This window comes from Pieris rapae, chromosome 13 (genome assembly GCF_905147795.1).
Source record: "Pieris rapae chromosome 13, ilPieRapa1.1, whole genome shotgun sequence".
Taxonomy (NCBI): domain Eukaryota; kingdom Metazoa; phylum Arthropoda; class Insecta; order Lepidoptera; family Pieridae; genus Pieris; species Pieris rapae.
This window is the reverse complement of record NC_059521.1, coordinates 2,157,677-2,179,022: the sequence shown is the minus strand read 5'-3', so window position 1 is coordinate 2,179,022 and position 21,346 is coordinate 2,157,677. Positions and strand designations below refer to the sequence as shown.

The 21,346-nt window shown below is 32.2% G+C and overlaps 1 protein-coding gene across 1 annotated transcript in view; it reads left to right on the top strand.

The window, feature by feature from the left end:
* The first annotated feature begins 3,193 nt into the window (after positions 1-3,193).
* LOC111003764 (protein cueball) overlaps positions 3,194-21,346 on the top strand; it is a 20,608-nt gene continuing 2,455 nt past the window's right edge. The window contains exons 1-6 of the mRNA XM_022274443.2: positions 3,194-3,439; positions 13,029-13,425; positions 14,306-14,968; positions 15,802-15,993; positions 17,903-18,145; positions 19,826-19,934. Of these exons, the coding sequence (XP_022130135.2) occupies positions 3,376-3,439; positions 13,029-13,425; positions 14,306-14,968; positions 15,802-15,993; positions 17,903-18,145; positions 19,826-19,934 (1,668 nt within the window). The 5' untranslated portion in view covers positions 3,194-3,375. The remainder of the gene's footprint in view (positions 3,440-13,028; positions 13,426-14,305; positions 14,969-15,801; positions 15,994-17,902; positions 18,146-19,825; positions 19,935-21,346) is intronic.

Sequence of the window (21,346 nt, the reverse complement as noted above, 5' to 3'; positions counted from 1 at the left end):
TATTAGTTACGCCCTCAATTTTCTACTATTGTGTTTGTTTGCGCATATTATTAATAATAGTACCTAAAGGCAAAGTTTTCGTAGTATCAGTATAACCTCTTTTATTGTTCCCATATTAATTAGCTTCTTATCTTTACGAATGACAATTGTACGGCTTTCTTCATGTTAAGAATGTATCGAAACTAATGAACTCAAGGCTTATTATTTTAATATAAAATTGTTGTTTGTTTGTGCGTATTATTAACAATAGTACCTAAAGGCAAAGTTTTCGTATCAACGGATCCAAACACATACCATACCATTTTTTCAAATTCATTCAAGTCAAATTCATTTACATCTAATTATTTAATCCAGTACCAGTTTTTTATTGGATATATGGAAAAGAAAAATCTATGATAATTCGCAAAAAGGGAATACTTTTTCTGTGTTTATGTTCCTATTGAACACTTCACTACTATTTTATGGAAAATTTATTTAAAACACAATCTTTTGATCAATTTTCGAAAAGAAGAAAAATTATACCGTTTATTTTAGTTGCAAAATAATGTTATTATTAAAAAACTGAGTGTAGAAAGTTGATATATATAGGATAGACTGGCATAGGCTTAGCCTTATAAATGTATTTAAAATAACCTTTTCATTCATATCAAACTATTGAAACAAAATATTGTAAAGACCGATCTATGAATAATAATCAACATACCCCTTACAGTACAATTGAGCATTATAAAATAAAACTTGGACACAAATGTTCCCCCAAGGGAATAACAAACAAGTGCAGTTAATAATGTCCCTTAATCTATTTATCCGTGTGTGCTGATGGATTATAGGGATATGAATGTGGGAAATATAACAGATTTGATTATAGGGGGGCTTTTTTATACAGATTAAAATAGTGCTGTAAGATTTAAATATTATTTGTTGTTAATCTGCAATGGACTATTGCAATGTACATTATGTGACAGTTTAAATTTCATGATGTAATATACTTTAGAGCTAACCTAATAATACATTATTAAGGACAATATAGTAACTAACAACAGGGCCTGATTAACCCATAGGCTAATTAGGCTGCAGCCTAGGGCGCTACGATCTCGGAGAGCGCGCTGAAATCGCATCTTTGCTAGATAGTATACATCATCCCCCTGCATATTTCAACTAGATGGAGACAAAACACTAAATGAACTGTAAACTGGATCTACAAGCAAATAGGATATTTTAGTAGTTTTTGTCAAAAACTCGAAAAAAATCAAAGTAAACACCAAAATAGATGAGTGTTATCAACTGCAGCTGCAAAGGTCTTTTTCAGCACTTGAGAGTAAAAAGTTATTTGCGATCTACAATCCGCCATCTACAACTTCAAGCGCTCTCGCTACATAGAATACATAGAATGTGATTTTTTTAGAACTATTGGATTTGAAAAAAAAATTAAAGGGACGCATCCCGATAAATAGGCTAGAGCGATCAGAACTCTCGAGCAGTCTCTGAGTCTAACAACAATAATCCATACGGATTTATGCTGTCTGTTGAATAAAAAAAAAAATTTGGCCGCTGGAAATAAGGCCATAATATAACAGGCTTCTACTCCTTCTTAAATAATCAGTTTTAAATAAGAATAAGTAAATAAGTTCTGAATCCAATATCCAATAAATTTAATGTAACAACTAGCGACATCTCGACACATGTTTCGCAGATACTGTATTACGCAGTTACAGGCATTTATTGCAGTGTCAACACAAAATCACAGATGGTGCTATTTTACTTTATAAAATAAGTGTTTTACATGTACATATAAATAATATAACCATAAAAAATCTTCAGACTAATACAGAGAGAATTAAATAAAAGACACTGCATTCATGTTATCGGTGTTTGCCTACATATAAAAAAAAATATAATAATATCTTGCGGTTGAATAGAGTATGAAACGTTGTTTACGTAGTTATGTAACAATGGGTTTAATGACCTTCATTTTCGACAACTGATCAATCAATTACAGTACATGTTTCCTAGCGTAAAATTCCTTCCTATAATCACAATACTACTATTTTATTTATATAAATTATGCATAATTTATAACCTTCACCTCATGCATGTCAATAAAAGGAATATATTAAGATATACACTCTGAAGCCTAACTCCACAGGAACCCTTAAAGGTAATAACCCCTAAGGAAACAAGATGGCCATTAAGAATTAACTTTTCTAAAGCTCGGCAAGAAAGCCATAGGCAATTATATTGTCTTTGACTAAACTAAAGTGCTTAATTAAATAGCTATTATAACTGCCTCTTGTCCCATTTATACACATATTACGGGCTACCTACATATGAATCTTCAATAAAGATTATCTCCTATAACAGTTCTCGCATAAGTAGGTTTTGTATTCAAATACATTTTGAATGTTTTGTCAATCTACCGTTAAGATGTAGACTCAGGTACGAAAACTGCTTTCTATCTGTTAAACAATGAATCTGTGTTCCTTTTTTAAATAATTAAATTCTAACCTGCCTATTAGTTTGACGATATCAACAGTTGTAATGACACCTGATAATGTAGATTGATGCAAATCAATTGTTAGGTAATTTAATAAAATAATATTAGTTCCGATTTAATTTCAAGGACTTTAATACTACCCTGTCTATATTGATTTTCTTGTTAGTCACTGCAGGCTTTGAACAATTTTTTTCAGTGGGGAATTGAACCCAGGACCAGCTTGCACTCATGTGCCATCGACGATGCGTTGAGCGTTCTGCATTTATAATAAAATTCTTAATGTTGATACAATTAATAAACGGCTAAATCTTAACTTTGATATAAATTAATATAATATAGCAAATTGAACCGGGAAGTATTGAGCCTAAGTAATATAATTATTATTGTAAGGAAGCTAAAAATCGTGACCACACTTCCGTCGTTAAGATTTAATTTTTTTTGTTAACTGCCTAATTTTTTTATAAAATACTACAACATCTATCAATAGTTTTTACAATGTTAGTAATATTACTAATAATACTTTACATATTTTCTATTAAACCTTTAACTATTTCGTAAGGCAGTAGTTTAATAACACAAGAAATCAAATATTTGAAAGTAGCGTCATATTTTAAAACCAAAATATCAGAATGTTCCGTGATAAGATAATTTAATGTATCAACTATCAATTACTATATGAGCATGCGCGAAACGCTTTCAATGAACCTATTTGTATTTGGAATCGCAACGAGCGGCCGTGCAATTTTATTTAGTTTCGGTCTAGCACGCGCATCGCGTGGTTGTTGCAGAGGCGCGCCCTCTATTTGACTTTAGACTGAAACTCGTATATTCGATGAATGAAGTGCATTTACTAAATTAAAATCGGAACTTTGTGAAACAAAATGTGTGTTGCAAAGTGTATAATTGTCGCTTTCGCACTTTCTATAAGCGTCGTTAGCTCTTGGGGTAAGTGTCGCAAAAATCAGCTGATGCGTGTCTTTAGAACACGTGTGATTTTTTTAGTTACGCAACAGAGAAAAGGTTATAATTTATTTCATGAATTAGAAAGGGTATAATTGATTTTTTTGCATTAAATAAAATATTTTTTGTAATTTCGGGTTTTGAACTTATGTCGATAAGGCGGTAATTTGTTTGGCGCCTCGGCACCATTGCAAAGGGGCCGCAAGTCACGTAGGCCACTTCGAGCGGCTCGGTTATAAACCGGCTGATTTAAGGAGTATGAACTTTTTCGTTTACTCTAAACAACAGAAGCTTCTTTCTATATTTCAGTATAATATTCATGAAACGTACAACCGTTTCTAACAACTACAATTAATTATGCCTTAATGATAGTGTTGTACATAAATAAACAGTTTTAAGTATATAAATACGGATTTAGCAAAATTATTGATATTTTTTTGTGAAGTGTCTCAGTCTGTGGCGCGTCTATATTAACCATAGTTATATACAGATATGTATATATAATCTTTAGCTGATAGTAATAAAAGGATATTTAGTAGTTTTTAAGTGTACTTACACAAGAATCAGTAGAAATTTTAACACTGAACACTTATTCATGTGTATCATTAAAGTTCATGAAATGTTAATGAATTGATAAGATTTGTAATTTGTATGAACCATTTTAAATATAAGATTTTTTTATTATTATTTGTGTAATGTAATATTTTACATAATACAATTTATGTTAAACGAAGATTAATTGAAAATAATAAAACATACTTGTCTAACAACTTATTTCTTCATTAAAGTTATTATTGCGAAATACATAATCATAATATATATATATATATATATATATTTGCAGACGGTTATATAACCGTTTTGCATCTCTTTAGTAAGCAAACAGTCCTTCAACATTAAAAAAATAATAATCAAAATCATGTAGGTATATGGCATATACAGGGTGTCCCAAAAGTCGACGTCAAGTCGAAATTTTCACATATGTAATGCCACACCAGTTATCAGAAAAATTCAAAAAAAAATTAAGTCATGTATTTTTGAAGTTATGGAAATTTTCCTTTTATTCCAGAAAATGTACACCATGTGACAGTTTTTTCATTCCTGTTGTTACAAATATTTACTTTTTGCCCTGTGAAACCTGTGAACCCTGTGCCGATCACTCCAACTTGTAGGAAAATGTCATTTAATACCGTACCAACTTTTCAAAATTAATTTTTCGCACAAGTTCAACTGATCGTCCTGAAAAAAAAATGTACTACTCCAGTTTGGCAAGCAGCGCATTTAATAAGGATTCTAACTATAACAGTTACTTCATTATTTCTTAGATCGGCCATAAAAATTTTTTTGTTAAACAAAGTCTGTTTTTAAAAATCTCTGAAATTACAACAAATTATTCTAGCGCACCCAAAACGTTCCTAATGACCACAGCGTGGTTTAAATAAGATGGAGAGAGACATTCCATAAAATCTGAGCGATATAACATCAGTTAAAAAAAGAAACGGATAATATTTAACAGTTGTTTAATCACCTAGTCAGAATATAATTTATTTACATTAGGTACACCTTGAAAGAAGCGAACCGTGAATCGTGTTGATAAAATAAAATAAAAATCGCATCAACGAACAAATATGATAAATATGATAAGACTAATACATATAGTGTATATATTGTGGATTTAATTAACTTTTATTTACAATTAAAATAATGACATAAATTTCATATATGAAAAAGTTCCAATGTACGTCGGATAAAATGATTAATGATAATCAATGTCAACGCAATAAACTACAATTATCCCGTAAATGATAAGACTTCGAAGGAAATATTATTAACAATATCAAATATCCTTTTCCTGCTTTCTTTGACCTTAGATTAATTTAAATGCGTTTATTTGCATCAATCAATGTTTAATGAGATGATAATTTAATGAAAACGCCATTAGTTTTATTGTGATTGGTTAACAGCATCTTCAGTAAAATCATAGACACGCGACCAATCCGTTTTCTCATTTGACAAAAAAACAAACGAAGACGCCATTTCGTCGTCATTTGTTTTTAACAACCTATTGGACCATTGACAATTAACATAATGCGCCATCATTACTTTGGTTTATACATTATTTCCTGCATTCCCTTTGCCCTTTTCATTTTTAGTGTTTGATGGGTTTTGATATGTTTTTTTTATATTATTAAATTGCACAAACAATCAATTAAACGTTAGGTACGATCTGGCCTAAATTAAGCTTAATAAGTAAATAAAAACTAACGTAGTTTACTAAAAATAATTATCATATTTGTTGAAAAGATCTTTTTCAGTAAGAAACGATCCGAATAACTACTAGAACTATCGAGAAATTGTTCCTAAATGACAAAAATAGGACTAATTGATCAGTCTAACCTTTGCTATCTATTGTATTGTATTTGGTACACGGCCGCTGGCGTAGCAAAGTTTAATACTAATTTTAGTATATTTTTTATATTATTTTATTTCTCGGTCTAGGTCATTTTGATCTTTTCAAGTACACAATACGTTCACTTGTGTGCCGTTTACCAGATATAAGACGGTTTTATGATTTTTACATAATTTTATTGATTTATTTAATATATTAGAATTTTTCATATTAGCAATTGATTGAAAAAAATCTGATCGATAAAATTATTTTATGGTATAGATAAATCTAGCTAAACCTCCTTTAAATTGTATGTAGGAAACATATTCAGTCAAAAAAAAAAATTTTTTGAAACGCATAATATCTGTCACGTTCGCATATTTTATTAATATCGGCTGATAATGCATTTTGCGTAATCAATATTAAGGTACAAAATTCCATAAGTATACAACCAAATTAGTATAAACAATATTCGCCTAAGGAACTTTATAACGTACGCACTATCGGTAAGGCAGTATTGGCCGCGCACGACCTCTATGTGGAACTCACTGATTTATTTCCATAACAATTCGACTTCAATTCATTCATTCAGGGTTTATTAAGCAATAAGTGCACTCTTAAAGGGAACGCATTTGCAAGCCCTCTGCCATCAACATCAGAAAGCTTCCTGCCCGTTTGCCTATGACATACAGATCACGCTTAGCGTTAAGAATGCCTTCCATTCCTCAAATCCATTTAATATTGTGTGTGTGTGTGTGTGTGTGGGGACTCCGTTTCCGAAATTAGACTCTCAATAAGTCCGTTGTGCGCATTTATATTTATACATATAGGAAGAGAGCTTTAGTAAAACACCTGTAGAACTGTTTATGAGCCCCTTCAGGCTTAATATAGTCACGTAAAGTCATTAATTAGAACACATAGAGCAAGGACAATCCACGGCCGCCTTCGCTCAACCGTGTACGTAACGTAATTGCTTAAACGTAATTCCCTGATATCCGAAATTAATTAAAATAATTGGTTACCCTTGTGTAAGAGTGGCGGAGAGTTTATTGCAAGTTCTTTTCAGTTCTACGCCTTTCAGTTGAGAACTGTCAGTAAATGTAAAATTAGAAGCATTGAATGTATCTTTTTTGACGTTCATAAGTGTACATTGTGTTACCTACACGAATAAATGATTTTTGATTTTGATTTTTGTGAATTTTGAAAACTAATTTCACCTTCAGCGTTAGGCCTTTAATGACATTATCTTAATGTAATATAAGTAAAAATGAAACGCAAATTATGTTTGTAAGCTCAAAACTCAAAGCGGATATGCCAATTTGAGACTTTTTTATTCCTGAAAGCGAACAGTGTTTGAAGTTGCAGTTGGTATGTTACTAAAAAGGTAATCACAAAATTAAGGCGAAACGAAGTTCGTGGAATAAATATGTACAAATTAAAATATGTAATATGTTAAAGACTTTCCTGGAAATATTCACACGAAATACGCAATTTACCAAATAAACTAAATTGTATTTTAAGAACTATAATCATATTTTATTTATAATCTTATTGACGAGATTGAGAGATTGTGGTTTGGAATCTTTTTATTTAAATTGTGTGATTGTTATTGCGTGGAAGGCGATTTCCTAGCAATTGCGTAAATATAATTAAACTACTCAGCAGTGTTTTTGAATAAGTAATTTGTAATCTGACGACATGTTTTGAATGCGCGTGCGTCGCAATTTTTAAATACAAATCATGCAGCATTACATTACAATATTCTTAAATACCTAATTTGCCTTATCAAAGTCTTAAAATCACTAAGTATATGTTTCGCTTCGTGACAAGTAGATTATCGAGATTGTATTTTAAAATTCGAATCACCTGCTTCAGAATTTGATCAAAAGATAAGATATGTATTTCCGTCTTTGCAAAATTAAGGATAAGATTTTTTTAAGGAACTAAATACTTAAAATTAAATCAATCATGTACTACAAGTATAACAATGTACAAGTTAGGGAAATAATTAATTAATAATTTACCTATAGAAGGAAATTTTTTCGTCTGTTCGTTTTCGTACCAGACACGTTCATAGTGCATTCAGGGTATGGATCAATGTTGTAGAATTTTAATTCTCATAGTCATAGTCGTTTTTCATATTCCCATACTTTTCCGTACATAGAATGTTTGGTACATATAATATTGGTAGCTCGATTGTGGACACGCGCAGCCACCTCAACTATTCGGATATCATGGTTCCTTAGACTAAATCCAAATCAACATCTGTTATAACGACATCAATAGGACTACTCATATTTGTTCGTAAAAACCGATAGTCGTAACAGCCGATGACGTTGTTATTAAGTACCGTATACAAGAATTCAGCCGGAACCTTTGATTTTTGTCAATATAACCGGTGGCATTGAGGGTGACCACGGGCGGTAGCGTTAACTGGCTGGCTAAAGTCGGATTGCCTAATCCGTACAATAGAGTGAGTACATGGCAGAATTTAAAATAAAATTGCTAGAGACAGCTCCATTCACATTATTATTGTCACTAAACTCTTCCATTGTACTTGTTTTTAATTAAAATTTGGAAAACACCATCAAAGTTGTGGTTTCCCCAAGCCATAATGACAGATTTAAGTTTGTTTCGAGTTTGAGAGTGGAATTAAATTTAAATTTACAGTCAACTGGATTGGCAAGTCATATAACTTCATAGATCTCTCTCTGTCTAGCAGTTTGATCAAATAGCTGTATATCATTTAGGCCACCAGTTGAACGGCGCTGTTTAGTAAAGAGGCTAGCCTATTGATTGAACGGCTTATTAAGTTAATTGGCTGCGACAAATACATGATCAGCGGAACGCTACCCGGCTATTAAAAACAAACATGAGACAGATAAATTAAAAATAAGAACATTCTAAAATCTCTGTCGTAAATGGAAATACCTGTTAACGTATAGTTTTATTTCCACTGGTTCACCAGGGTTTTGCGTCAAAGATGAAAAAAAGCTGTTGAACGGGATACGGATATTGGCAATGCTAATTTTATTCGGAAAAGTTGACCTATTTCAATGTCAAATACGTCTGAACACAAATGTTTCTTAGATTGTCATATTTGTGTCGTCACAGATATTGTATATGCATAAAATAATTAAAACTCTTTGGGTGTATTTGGCTGGTGATATCACCAAAAGCGAAATAAAAAGGTTATTTCAAAAATACAAATGACAAACTTTTATTTTATATTAAACTTTTTGTCGAAATAAATTGAAGATTTTGTTTAATTTTTAAATTATATTGCAAAAACATGTCGAGCACAAACTTGGCAAAATACCTACTGAAGAGTAAGTCTTAAAGTTGGTTTTAGGGTTTCCAAAAATTTTACAATCTACAGAATGTATGAACATAGGGACATAGACATATTTTCGTCCTCTGCGTCTACCACCACGTCCCTATCTCGGAACCAGGAACGCAAGGTATACTCTTCGCGGCTATATAAAACACGAAGAAAACTTCTTAAAAATATAAATATATTTTTTCTCCAATTTTTAAAAGGCTGGCAACGCACTCGCGAGCCCTCTGGCATTGAGAGTGTTCATTGGCGGCGGTATCACTTAACATCATATGAGCTTCCTGCCCGTTTGCCCCATGTTCATGTTTACATATATATTTATTCATTATATCATGTGTACATATAATAAGATAATATATTATCTTTATGTGTATATATCGTATGTATTATCGTGACTTGTTAATTGTCTCTTGGAGTAAAGACTCTTGGGCCATAGAGTTCAAGTGCCCATGCGCTAATTAAAGATTTAAGTTGGCGCCTGGTAGATAGTACCGGTAACCCAAGAGCTGGTGTTTTCCACCGAGGAAATGCTGCCATCGTTAAATTTACAATGCCACAGGGACAAAACTTCTTAAATTTGTTTTAATTCGCTTTTTATTAATTTTTATTTCTTCTTATTATTGCTATTGTAAGAATATTGTAAATAATTTATATTTGATTATTATGATTACTACTAAAGTAAAAATATTATTGATGTATTCTTCTAGAATTAATAGTATAAAATATGAAATAATCTAAGCATATTTATTGTCTCTTAAATGTAAGTTCTAATATCCTGAAATCAAGGAAACGCGCGCGCAACCTGTCATGATCTAGTTACTCGGCCATGAGAAGGGATATTAAGATAAATTGTTTATTTAATATTTTATTTATGAGTATAATTAACGTTTTGATAAGAATGTTGACTTTCTTATTAACATTTAAAAAAATATTTATTTTTTATAATAATAACTTAGAAGTAATAAAACATTTTATAGATTTTGTATTTTAAATCCTTATTAAGTGTCCACTTTAATGACCTTTATGTACTTTCCTAGGTAACGAACTAATGACTTGGTCTACGGAAATAACAAACCCATTCCAAAACGCCGGCAACGCACTTGCGAAATGTCAGATAAGGCTCCAGATGGCCAACCTGGCCGACCTGATGAATTAAAAAAAAACTTAAATAAATGAAATCGTTATTGATCCATATATTACATTTGATATTTCCATGACGCAATATCTACTATTTATTTATTACATACCTCATTTAAATATGTAAAATCCGACAATATTAATTTTCCTATTAAAACACTTCCTTCTATAATTTATAATGCTTTGTCGTACTAACCGTGAATAATTAGATAACCTATTATCGTAATTACTATTAAATAATATCAAAACAAGGTCGGGTTCAATTATTTTGCATCGGGATTTGATCCCGGCTTTAATCTTTATACTATAATGCTGGCGGTAATAACGGGAAGGCTGAATTATCCTTACATAGGTCATTTTAATAGACTAAGATGTGCACGTGAAGATGAGCTTTACAGCGTGTGTGGTCACGGTGACTGACGGTGAAGACAAAGGTGTTAGATGTCAAAAAGTATCACAGCTGTAGAAACATCATACATCTTTTAGTCGATACCAACTCCAGGGAAATAAATACAGATAATACAACATTTTCTACGCACGCGAAACGTCGGTTAAATTTAAAATTATGTTTAAATAAGTGTTTTTCTTTAAATGTGTAAATGTTATGTTAATAAAAGACATTATACCATTACGATCTACTTAACTTAAAACGAAAAAGTAAATTATGTCAAACCTGATATACTAATAAGGATAATTAACTACGGAATAAGAGAATTAAAGTCTTTATTCGGGGGAAGACACTCTGTTCCTGTGTCCTATTTTTTTACTTACCATTGTTTTGGCACATAAAAGTAACGTGCACATCTCTGAATATATAATTAGTTAATACAGGTCTCTGTACCACTGATGAAGCTTTCTGTGTTTAATTTAATTAATTCATTTGACAACAAACATAAAACCTTCAATATGTAAGTGATCTTTATAAGTCAAAAGCTTTCTTTAAATACAGAAATATATTTAAAAAAACATTCTATTAATAAGGGTAATAATTTAAATATCGCTTACAGCTAATTGACGTTAATTAATAATTTTAATGGCCGTAACGCATTTTTATTGTGAATAATTAGTTTTTATGGGCTTTTATTAGTCTTAAAATAATTATTGATACAATGTTTATATTGAGTACGGGTTGTTGCCCACTAATATAAAGAATAAATAAAAAATATTTATTTCTGCGAAATACACTGAATTAAGCAAGTTCCTTAACCGAGGCACGGGAAATATCGAACAAGATATAGTTTAAATAATTGTGGCAATAATCTATGTAATATCACCAAAAAAGTTTTCAATAGTCTGGAGATTAGGAACTAGAATGTTTTCCTATACAGATAAATGATAAGAATATCTATTTTACAAATATAATTTATGATTAAGAGGCTATTCTTATCTTCTATTACTATAAATTGTCTTTAAAATATATAGCGTTGAATATTTCATTGATTGTTGATTCTTGTACTGAAAATTTATGCAGTAATATATTATAGGAGATTGGAATTTTTAAGAAAAGTTGAGAATATAAAACGAAAGGATTTGTTTGTGCAGTCACAGTTAAAATTTCGTCTTTGGCCTATATTTTAAATATTTAAACCATTTGGTTTTATATGTTTTTAATTCATTAATTTAATGATACCTACATACATTATTAGTGAAGGTTCTGTCACATTTTTAAGACACTTTGCACTTATAACTTTTGTTTATATGAACAAAAGATTTAGACACAAAATAGATACATCATATTAATATGAATTTCGTATGAATTCCAAATTTCACCATCATCATCATTTTCTTTTGCGAACTAGCGAACTGTGGAATCGACTATCGGTGGGTGTCTTCCCTGATAGATACGACCACCTATTCAAAATTCGATACTCCTCCCTTAAAGGCCGGCAACGCACCCACTAAAAATAGGTGTCTATGGGCTGCAACGACTGCCCTTTTAGGTCGTCCCGCAGGTCGTCCCCTATTATATATAAAAAAATATATACTTTAAATATAGCTTAAACATTACTTATAATAGCAAATTTAAAATCTGTTTGTATTAAAGAAGTACCGGCTTACAAATATACAATTTTAAGAATAATAATCACGGTAAGATACCTAATACAAGTCGTACGTTGCGCACGCGTCACATCGTGCGAAAGAATGTTGTTGCTTACGCATTGTTGAGTGTTTTCCAAACATCTCAATCACCTCGTGACTGGGCTGTTATCATTGTGATTATGAAGTAATGGTTGGCTTTGATCGCTGCAATAATTACCCTTCGACACACCCTCGCAATGTAATTATAGTATTGTCGATGTAATTAAATTAATCAATGTTGTAATTAGAAACTTGTAATTTATGTCTGATAAAAAAATCTCGGAACGCAATTGTATGATACCAATATACCACAAGAAATCGTATCAGCCTACCGAGTACGGAGTTGTTATCAACTCAGTAAGTAAAAAGTACATTTGTCACCTCGAGATAACATGACGTCAAATAGACCATTAACACTGAAAAGCAAGGTTTCGAAAACTATTATGAAGCATATATAAATAATGCCTTAGCATTACATAAGTGTGATTATCATTACCATGACGACTATTGGTCATTGGAATCGATCCATTACATTCCTGCCAAAATATGCTGGCGGAGACAAAAATAAACTCATTTACCATACACTTATTTATGCAGACGATTCTTAGTAACGTATTTTTTACTTGTTGCAGATATTGCAATCACAACGGGGGACCAATTAGAATTTTACACAAACAAAACGAAAGAGAAGGATGAAGTTGGGAGATTCAGAGATCTCACAGCCTTGGCACACGACGCCGTCCACAACTTGTTGTTATTCGTTGATAAGCAGGGCGATAACGCGTCTATATTTAGCTACAACCTGGCCACGAAGAAGTCACAACCTCTAGTGGGTAGGCGGTCGCATGAGAGCATACAAGGTCTGGCATTTGACCCCGTTTCCGGTAAAATCTTCTGGCCAGACACAGAAGATAAAATCATCTACTGGACCTCACTGTGGTCTAGGTCGAAAACTGATATATATGGAAAAGTCCTTTTGAATATGACAGACGAAATACCCAGGGATATCGCTGTTGATAGTTGTAGAGGGTGAGTGTATATAAATACTTCATTGTATTATAAAACGAATACATGGGCATTTAAAAAAATCTTATTATTGAGGGCCGTTCAAGTATTACGTAAGCAAGGGTCTTTAATTTTCTTATTTGGTGATTACGTCAACAATAATTATTTACTTATATAGATATTACCCACACATTGGGTATGCTTGAAAACGAAATGCATTTACGAGGATTCCTACAAAAAATTAATACGTTTATGTACTATTATTTTTGAGAGCTTTGCTTACGTTTGCTAAGAGGAAGGGGGGGGATTAATGGCAGTAAATCAGTGTTCTTAGTACTTAAACAGCCGCAGGTTTATTAAATAATTCAAACGATAATTGTGTATTTTAGATTTTTTAATATTATTAGTACTTGTATTAGTATAGGTTCTAAACATTTATAAAAAATAAGAAAAATAAGATTAGTTGTTGTATTTGGGTAAACTATACATCTCTTTCCAGTAGGTGCAGGCCATTTTGTTATTTAAAATGTACAAGTGCATTTTTAAGTTTTATTTCGTTACGAAAGTCAACGTTTAGTACTTAGCTAATTTCTTCTTTTTTTTTTATTATGTACTTTAGTTTTTCGTTATTAATTTCCAGTTTGTTTTGTCTGTAAATTTTTATGGCAGGTGTGTTTTTATAAATAAATAAAAAATTGTTGTTTAGTTTATCTGCAGTAAAACTAAATCAATTATTATCACTTTAATCTTAATTAATGGGTTAGAGATACGATATGAGCAGGTAATGGTTATTCAGCAGAAATTTAAATGAAGATAAATAAGAGTCGCGACCTTATTATCATACGATTTTAAAATTTTACCTATAAAAGTTTAAACACTAGTCAAAAATATATCAAATTTTCAGTTACATTTACTGGACCAACATAAACGTTACGAAACCAACGATTGAAAGAGCGCGCCTGGATGGCAGCGGTCGAGAGGTCATTATAGACAAGGACATCTATATGCCAGTCAGCATCGCTGTCGATCAGAGAACAAAGAGTCTGTACTGGGTCGACGACAAAGAAGGCATACATTATACCATTGAGTCGTCAGACTTGGACGGCGGGAACAGGAAGAAGGTAGTCGTTGGAATACATCACCACCCAAACACGCTGACTGTATCAAAGGATTCGTTGTACTGGGTAGATTGGGCATACAAAACCGTGTGGAAAATCGATAAAGATGCACCTCCGTATACAGAACCAGAGGAGTTCCTGACATTCTCCAACGGGAATATTAAGCCATTCGGCATAGTAGCAAACTATAACATTGATGATCAAATTCAGGGCATCCCGGAATGTAAGACCGTTTGGGAAATGAAGAAGACTAAAATAAATGAGACTTTAGACATTCCGACCGATCCCACCTTCGATGTTGGCCTCTTCTGCTTACATGGTGAAGGATCTGGGAATGAATGCAATTGTATACATGGATATACAGGCGATCGTTGCGAGATATCTGTGTGTCAAAACTTTTGTTTGAATGGTGAATGTAAAGTAGGATCCGAAGGGCAGCCTACCTGCAGGTAATTTGTTTTGGTATTTATTTATTTAACTATACTCCAGTATTGTGAGAGTTAATGTAGGAAATGCGAAAAGTTTAATATTTATTCATTGAGGTATTTATGAGAAACATTGGAAAATATAAATTAAAAAGTTTTTTTAAGGTTAAAAAGATTTAGTACTTAGGTTTTTATTCCAGAAATGCGAACAGTCTAGCAATATGTTCCTTATATTGACATATAGCTACTAAAAAGATAGGATACTAACATTTAGGTGAAAAGAAGTTAGCAAGGACTTTTACTTTGCCCGGACACCGTCTGCATATACCTACATACTCCTCTGCGACCCAAAAAATTGATACGGTCTTCGAAATGAGAAACTTCTAGCGCTACCTCCCGCTAATTACCGGCTTGGCCGTGTACCGCAGAATTAAACTAGGCACCTCGCATCGAGTCATTATCGCCAAATCAGGCCTCTGAGGCCAAGACCTAAGGCCCAGGTGCCAGGGTTGTACCGGCACTAAATTATTAATTCCTATTCCTATTCCACTAAATTATTATCAATTTGGGGACATATTCAGCCAGTCAGATGGTTTGTTAAATTGTTTTAAAAATAAATAACGAAAAACAGTTTTTCACCTAAATATCACAGTGTGTAATAATACATAAAAACAAAAAACAATCCCATCGCAAATAAAAGCATTCTTTATTTTTTTAAATAACAATTTTTTTATTTGTTTCTACTTTTTAGATGCAAGAAACAACTTTTCAATAAACCATAAAAACAAAAAAACAATCGCAGCTCAAACAAAAGCATTCTTTATTTTGTTTAATAACAAGTTTTTAATTGTTTTTAGATGCAAGAACGGATATGCTGGGCTCCGATGCGAAGTGAATGTATGCAACGGTTTTTGTCTGAACAGCGGTGAATGCTCGATCAATTCTGATAAACCAACTTGCAAGTGTCCTGATAATTTTGAAGGGGGGAGATGCGAAAGGAAAAAACTCGAAGTAGCCACTACGATAGCACCTGTTAAAGATATATGCAAGTAAGTCACGCTTGTGTTTGACCTTACACACACACATTGAAATCAATTTTTGTTTAATTTTTATAATTATTTTCATCTCTACGTGTTTGTAGTTAGTGCTTGTCTCATTAAATATTTTGTTTTCCTAGTACTGAGTGATGGCAAGCTATATTAATTAAATAAAAATTTCGTTGGTTAAATAATAAAGAATAAAAAAAAATATATTACACATTTTTGAATGTAAGTTCGATTAAGTTGTCTAGTAGGCTGATGTTGTTACATTGGTATCGCGAAATCGCTGTCGGTATTGGAATATAGAGATAAAAAGGTACTCTATGCTCGATAAATAAAACTGACGTAAGCATTTGTTTCGTCTGTAAATTTTTTTCACTTGTTGTGCTTGTCAATTTACGCACGAACCCAATAATTTATCCTCAATCTCAGATAGAAAACAATCTGAGATTGTGGATTGTCAGACCGTGACAGTCGATCGATCTCCTATCTGCATCCCAATAACCAAACCCTACGAAGACAATCATTTTTGGCGACGGATAGAATACAATCTGTTCCCTCGTTGTCTTTCCATTTTATTGAGTTTACACTCATATTTGTTAATCAATGTCAACCAAATAAAATTTAAGATAGGATATTGGTTGACCACACAGTTGAACTGTCATTTTCATACAAAGGTCTATCCACGGATACCGATCCGACCCACCATGGATAGCTTATATCGACAGATGGCTGTTGTAATCCGTCGTTTGGATATTGCCACACTTTATTATACAACATTTGGATTAAGATGTCTATCTCAGATGGTCAATAATGGATTGATACAGGTTATTGGGTTTGGGCGTTAGGGTCACCTGTTGACAGGAGTGTTTTATGAGGATTATTTTTAGAGGAAAAATATCGTTTTACATTAAAAAAAATTACTTTAAATATAACTTGACAATCAATTATAACATATCTGATAACATATTTGATAATGATTAAGATATTAATTTGATAAAACATGCGGCAAATTACGCACAAAACTCAATCAAATCTCTTTATCGTTTCTGATAAGGCTTAGATAGTGTTCATCAAAACAACTTGTGTTGAGTTTATTCGTTCTGTAACCATGGGGCAGACGAACGACATTGATAATTTTATGGCATCAGTCAGTAAAAGAAAACAATTTTTCTAGGAGTCGAACTTGAGTCTGTTTTATAGTCACTAAGTTTCATAGGAATTTATCAATAAATTTGTTTACTTCAAACACTCAAATATTTAGAGTAATTTTAATCTACATCGTTATACTAATAATTTTAAGTTATAATTAATGTTATTAGATCATATTTATTGAGGAAAATTTAGTATACAATTTCTGTCAATCATTGTCCTACTGTGAAAAAACGGCATAATTGATCCAAGTAATAATTCCGAATACAAAGTGCGTTTTCAAAGGTTAATCGAACCTTGAGGATCGTGAAAGCGGAAATCAAAGCCTTGTTTTTAAGTAAATAATTATGTTTAATCTTTTAAGATACTGTTTTTGATAGCAGTAGTTGGTTGTGATTAATCTTTGGTGATTACGAAACGAAACCAATTTATTGACATTACTTGGGCTTTAAGCATTTGAACACAACTTATTTATCTTTAGATAATATGTCACAATTTGTGCGTCCACAATATTTTCTTTTCTATTATTTTATATTTACCTACTTTTATAAACATAAAATTCGTCGGTCGAATCTCGATATTTGGCACGCGTCAATAAAATGTTACTGTCGAACTTTGTGCCTATTAATAATATTATTAACCAATAATTTTAATATATAGAAGCTTCGGTGGACGGAGAAATTGAGAATTTGTTTTCAACCGTCACATAGTTGTATTTGTTTACATTTAAATTTAAACAATATCAAACAAGCCATGACTATTACAGTTGCACAAACAACGTGAACAACTCGCCAGGACACCCAGATGTTACAAACAGCCAAACAAGTGACAGCCCGCTGATGACGACTACTGAAGCGTTGTCAGTCGGTGATGATTTTGTAGAATCATGCCCAGGATGGGATGGAGTGCGCGATCCTATATTGATGGCGTTGGGGGTACTATGTGGACTTCTGAGTTTGCTCTGTGCTATTCTCATTACGAAAGTACTGCAACTGAAGCGACGGCCAAGGTATGTCTAATTAATATTGTTAACTGTTAAAAAAAGAGTATATTTCTCCCTCAAAAGCCGGCAACGTACCCACTTAAATGGGAGCCCATCAGCTGCGATGTCTGCCCTTTTTCTCGTAGGCTTGCTTGCTATGCTATAAAAAATACATGTTGACTAGATATGATACGTCATGCTTTTGCTTCAATTTGCGTTGCATCTTTTTTTCTCTCTAGGCCTCAAATTTTTGTGTCTGTTTCATGATCATTTATCAATCTAAAATATAGTAGGTGATCAGCCTCCTGTGCCTGACACACGTCGTCGACTTTTTGGGTCTACGGCAAGCCAGTTTCCTCACGATGTTTTCGAGGTGGTAATATTATATTGTTGCATAGCCGGGTATGGAACCTACTACCTGAGGGATGAGAGTTGCACGTAAAAGCTACTAGGATTTTTATCATCGGATTAAATAGTTTTGATAAGAATCGGGTTTTGCATCTTCATCTTTCAAAGTATTTTTCTATTATCGGACTCGTATTCTCACCAGTTATTATAAAGAGTACATAACAAATTTACACGGTTCATTTGTTATTGGTAATTATTGAAGTATTGAATTCATTATTACAACATAAACTTGCAAGTATGAAAATTAACTAGCGGAACAATTTAATTAATAATTGTTAATGAATTCAGAATTATATTTATGAACGAATATTTACGAAGTTAGACAACAGCTGTTATAACTTGAACCCTCTAATAATGTTATTGAGTTATATACATATCTATCTCTGTTTCCGAACCAATTTGACATAGGGTCATGTCATGTGTTGGCCGTTATTACTTAACAGGTGATAAAAAAAAAGGTTCTATCCCCGACATGGCATTTATATTTAAGTGCGCATTCAAAACCCGCTCATATTGTGAATGAAAACAACGTACCTTATACCAATCAAAATTCAATTCGATACCGAAATCTAACCCTAAAAATGCCGGCAACGCATAAGCATTCTGGCAATGTTACTGTCCATGGGTCAGGTGAGCCTTCTGATGGTTTGCCTCCTATTACATTAAAGAAAGTTTTAGCGCCACCCGTATTTTTGTCATTGTATAAGGTGTATGATTTTAATGACGTTTTGTGTTAAACAGGGAAATTTTGTTATCTACAGGTCATCTTTTATTTATGTAATAATTTTATATACAAAACCTATCAACTCAATGATAAATTATGTTATAAATACGTCGCACTATTTACATTACAGTGGCTATGTCTAAGTAGAATTCGGGAGTCGTAGATTTGTCTATGCCGTAGGAGAATTCGGGAATCGTAGGTTTTTCTATCTATTATATTATCTATTTGATAAAGATACCCTGTAATAGAATTTTTAGCATATAGCCTATATTTGTATATAAGCTTAATAATTAGCCATGCAATCAACATAGAAAAAATAGCCTCTTTACTAAACAGCGTCGTTTAACTAGCGGCCTATATTCAGTGTTTTCCAATGTTTAATGAAAGACATTTACATCGGAAGAGTGTAGTGGCATTAATAATGTGATTTAAACTGACTAAAGCAATTAAATATTTAAAGAAATATTTAATATGTCAGATTTTTTATCCGTTCTATATCTGCTGTGTAACGCGAAAATAAATAACTCACATTGCTTATTATCTTTCTTCCTAATACTGAATTTTCCAATTTCCAGGATAAAGAAACGTATAATCGTGAACAAGAATGTTACACCACTGACGGCTCGACCGGATCAATGTGAAATAACTATAGAGAATTGTTGTAATATGAATATATGCGAAACGGTAAGTTTTATTTGTTTAATCTTCGTTACATTTATGAAAAGTTAAGTTAGGAGTAAGTATGTTACATTATTAGGGTTGCAACGCCAGGTAACTCCTAACAAGCTATCTCTTCCAGGCAAGCCTAAAAAGAAATGTTTTATGTGGAAGACTTTTTAAAAAGAATTTTAACAAAAAGTGCACGAAAAAGTTACTTTTTTAATAATAAATTATGATTTATAACCTATACTATACTTATCTAATCACTTTTCGCACTAGAATCGTGTGTCCCGCACGCCCTGTGTGTATAATCTTGCACTTTTATTCACTACACTTTTCCTAACTTAATGTAAATATTAAGTTAGCGAAAATGTAGTTCTCTTTAGGCGTCTCGTTCTCGTCGTAAGCTAAAGCAAACTATATAAGTTTGTATGGCTCTTGTAATCAACGGATGTAAGGTTATTTAAATTTATTTTTTAAATTACAAAATACACTGATTTTGTGGTTTGCTAACTGAATGGTTGCATAGTTGAGCAGTTCTACTATCTTTATTAAAAAATATTATTCGTAATATGTTGCTTCCAATAAACATTAATTAAAGAACAATTTAGCAACACATTACTTGACCAAATTTTTCTTTTTAAATCCTAGTAACACGAAAAAGTTTTTATGTAGTCTATGATACAAATAATGTAGCTTTTAAGGTAGAACATTATCTTAATCAGTTCAGTAGACCCAGAGATAGATAGATAGAGAGCCTTTTGGCCTAGTGAATTCAGCATGCGACTCAAGGATGAACCTTGAGGTCGTAAGTTCGATCCCAGGCGTGCTTTCTGTATGTGTCTACGTCCACATTTAACTTTCGCTTAAACGGTGAAGGAAAACATAGTTTGAAACCTAAGACCTAAAAAGACGACGGCGTGTGTCAGGCACAGGAGGCTGATCACCTACTTGTTTATTAGGTTAATAACGTAACAGATACAAACATAAGAGGTCCATATCTAAAAGGGTTGTACCGCCACTGGTTAATTTTAGACACAGGGGTTACCCCGTGTAATCTCACATAAATTACCTCTTTAATGTATGTATATTAAAAATGTACTTTTGCTTGGTACATTAAAAACCTTTCTACGCAATTCAATTATTAAACAATTGAACATATATATGTGGAGTGATATCGTTTGGAATATCCATAACCATGCTTTTGAAATATTAAAACGTTTACCGTCTAAATTTACTAATTAGTTACGGAAAATATTGTTATCTTTATTTGCAAGTTTGTTACACGTAGTGTATTACGTATTATAAAATATATAAACAAGATAATCTCGTACGCAACTAGTTACAGTATTAACTCATGTTATTAATTTAATATTGAGAAATAATATTTGTATTAATAGAAAAATGTTTTCAGAAAACATTTCTGAATCATAAAC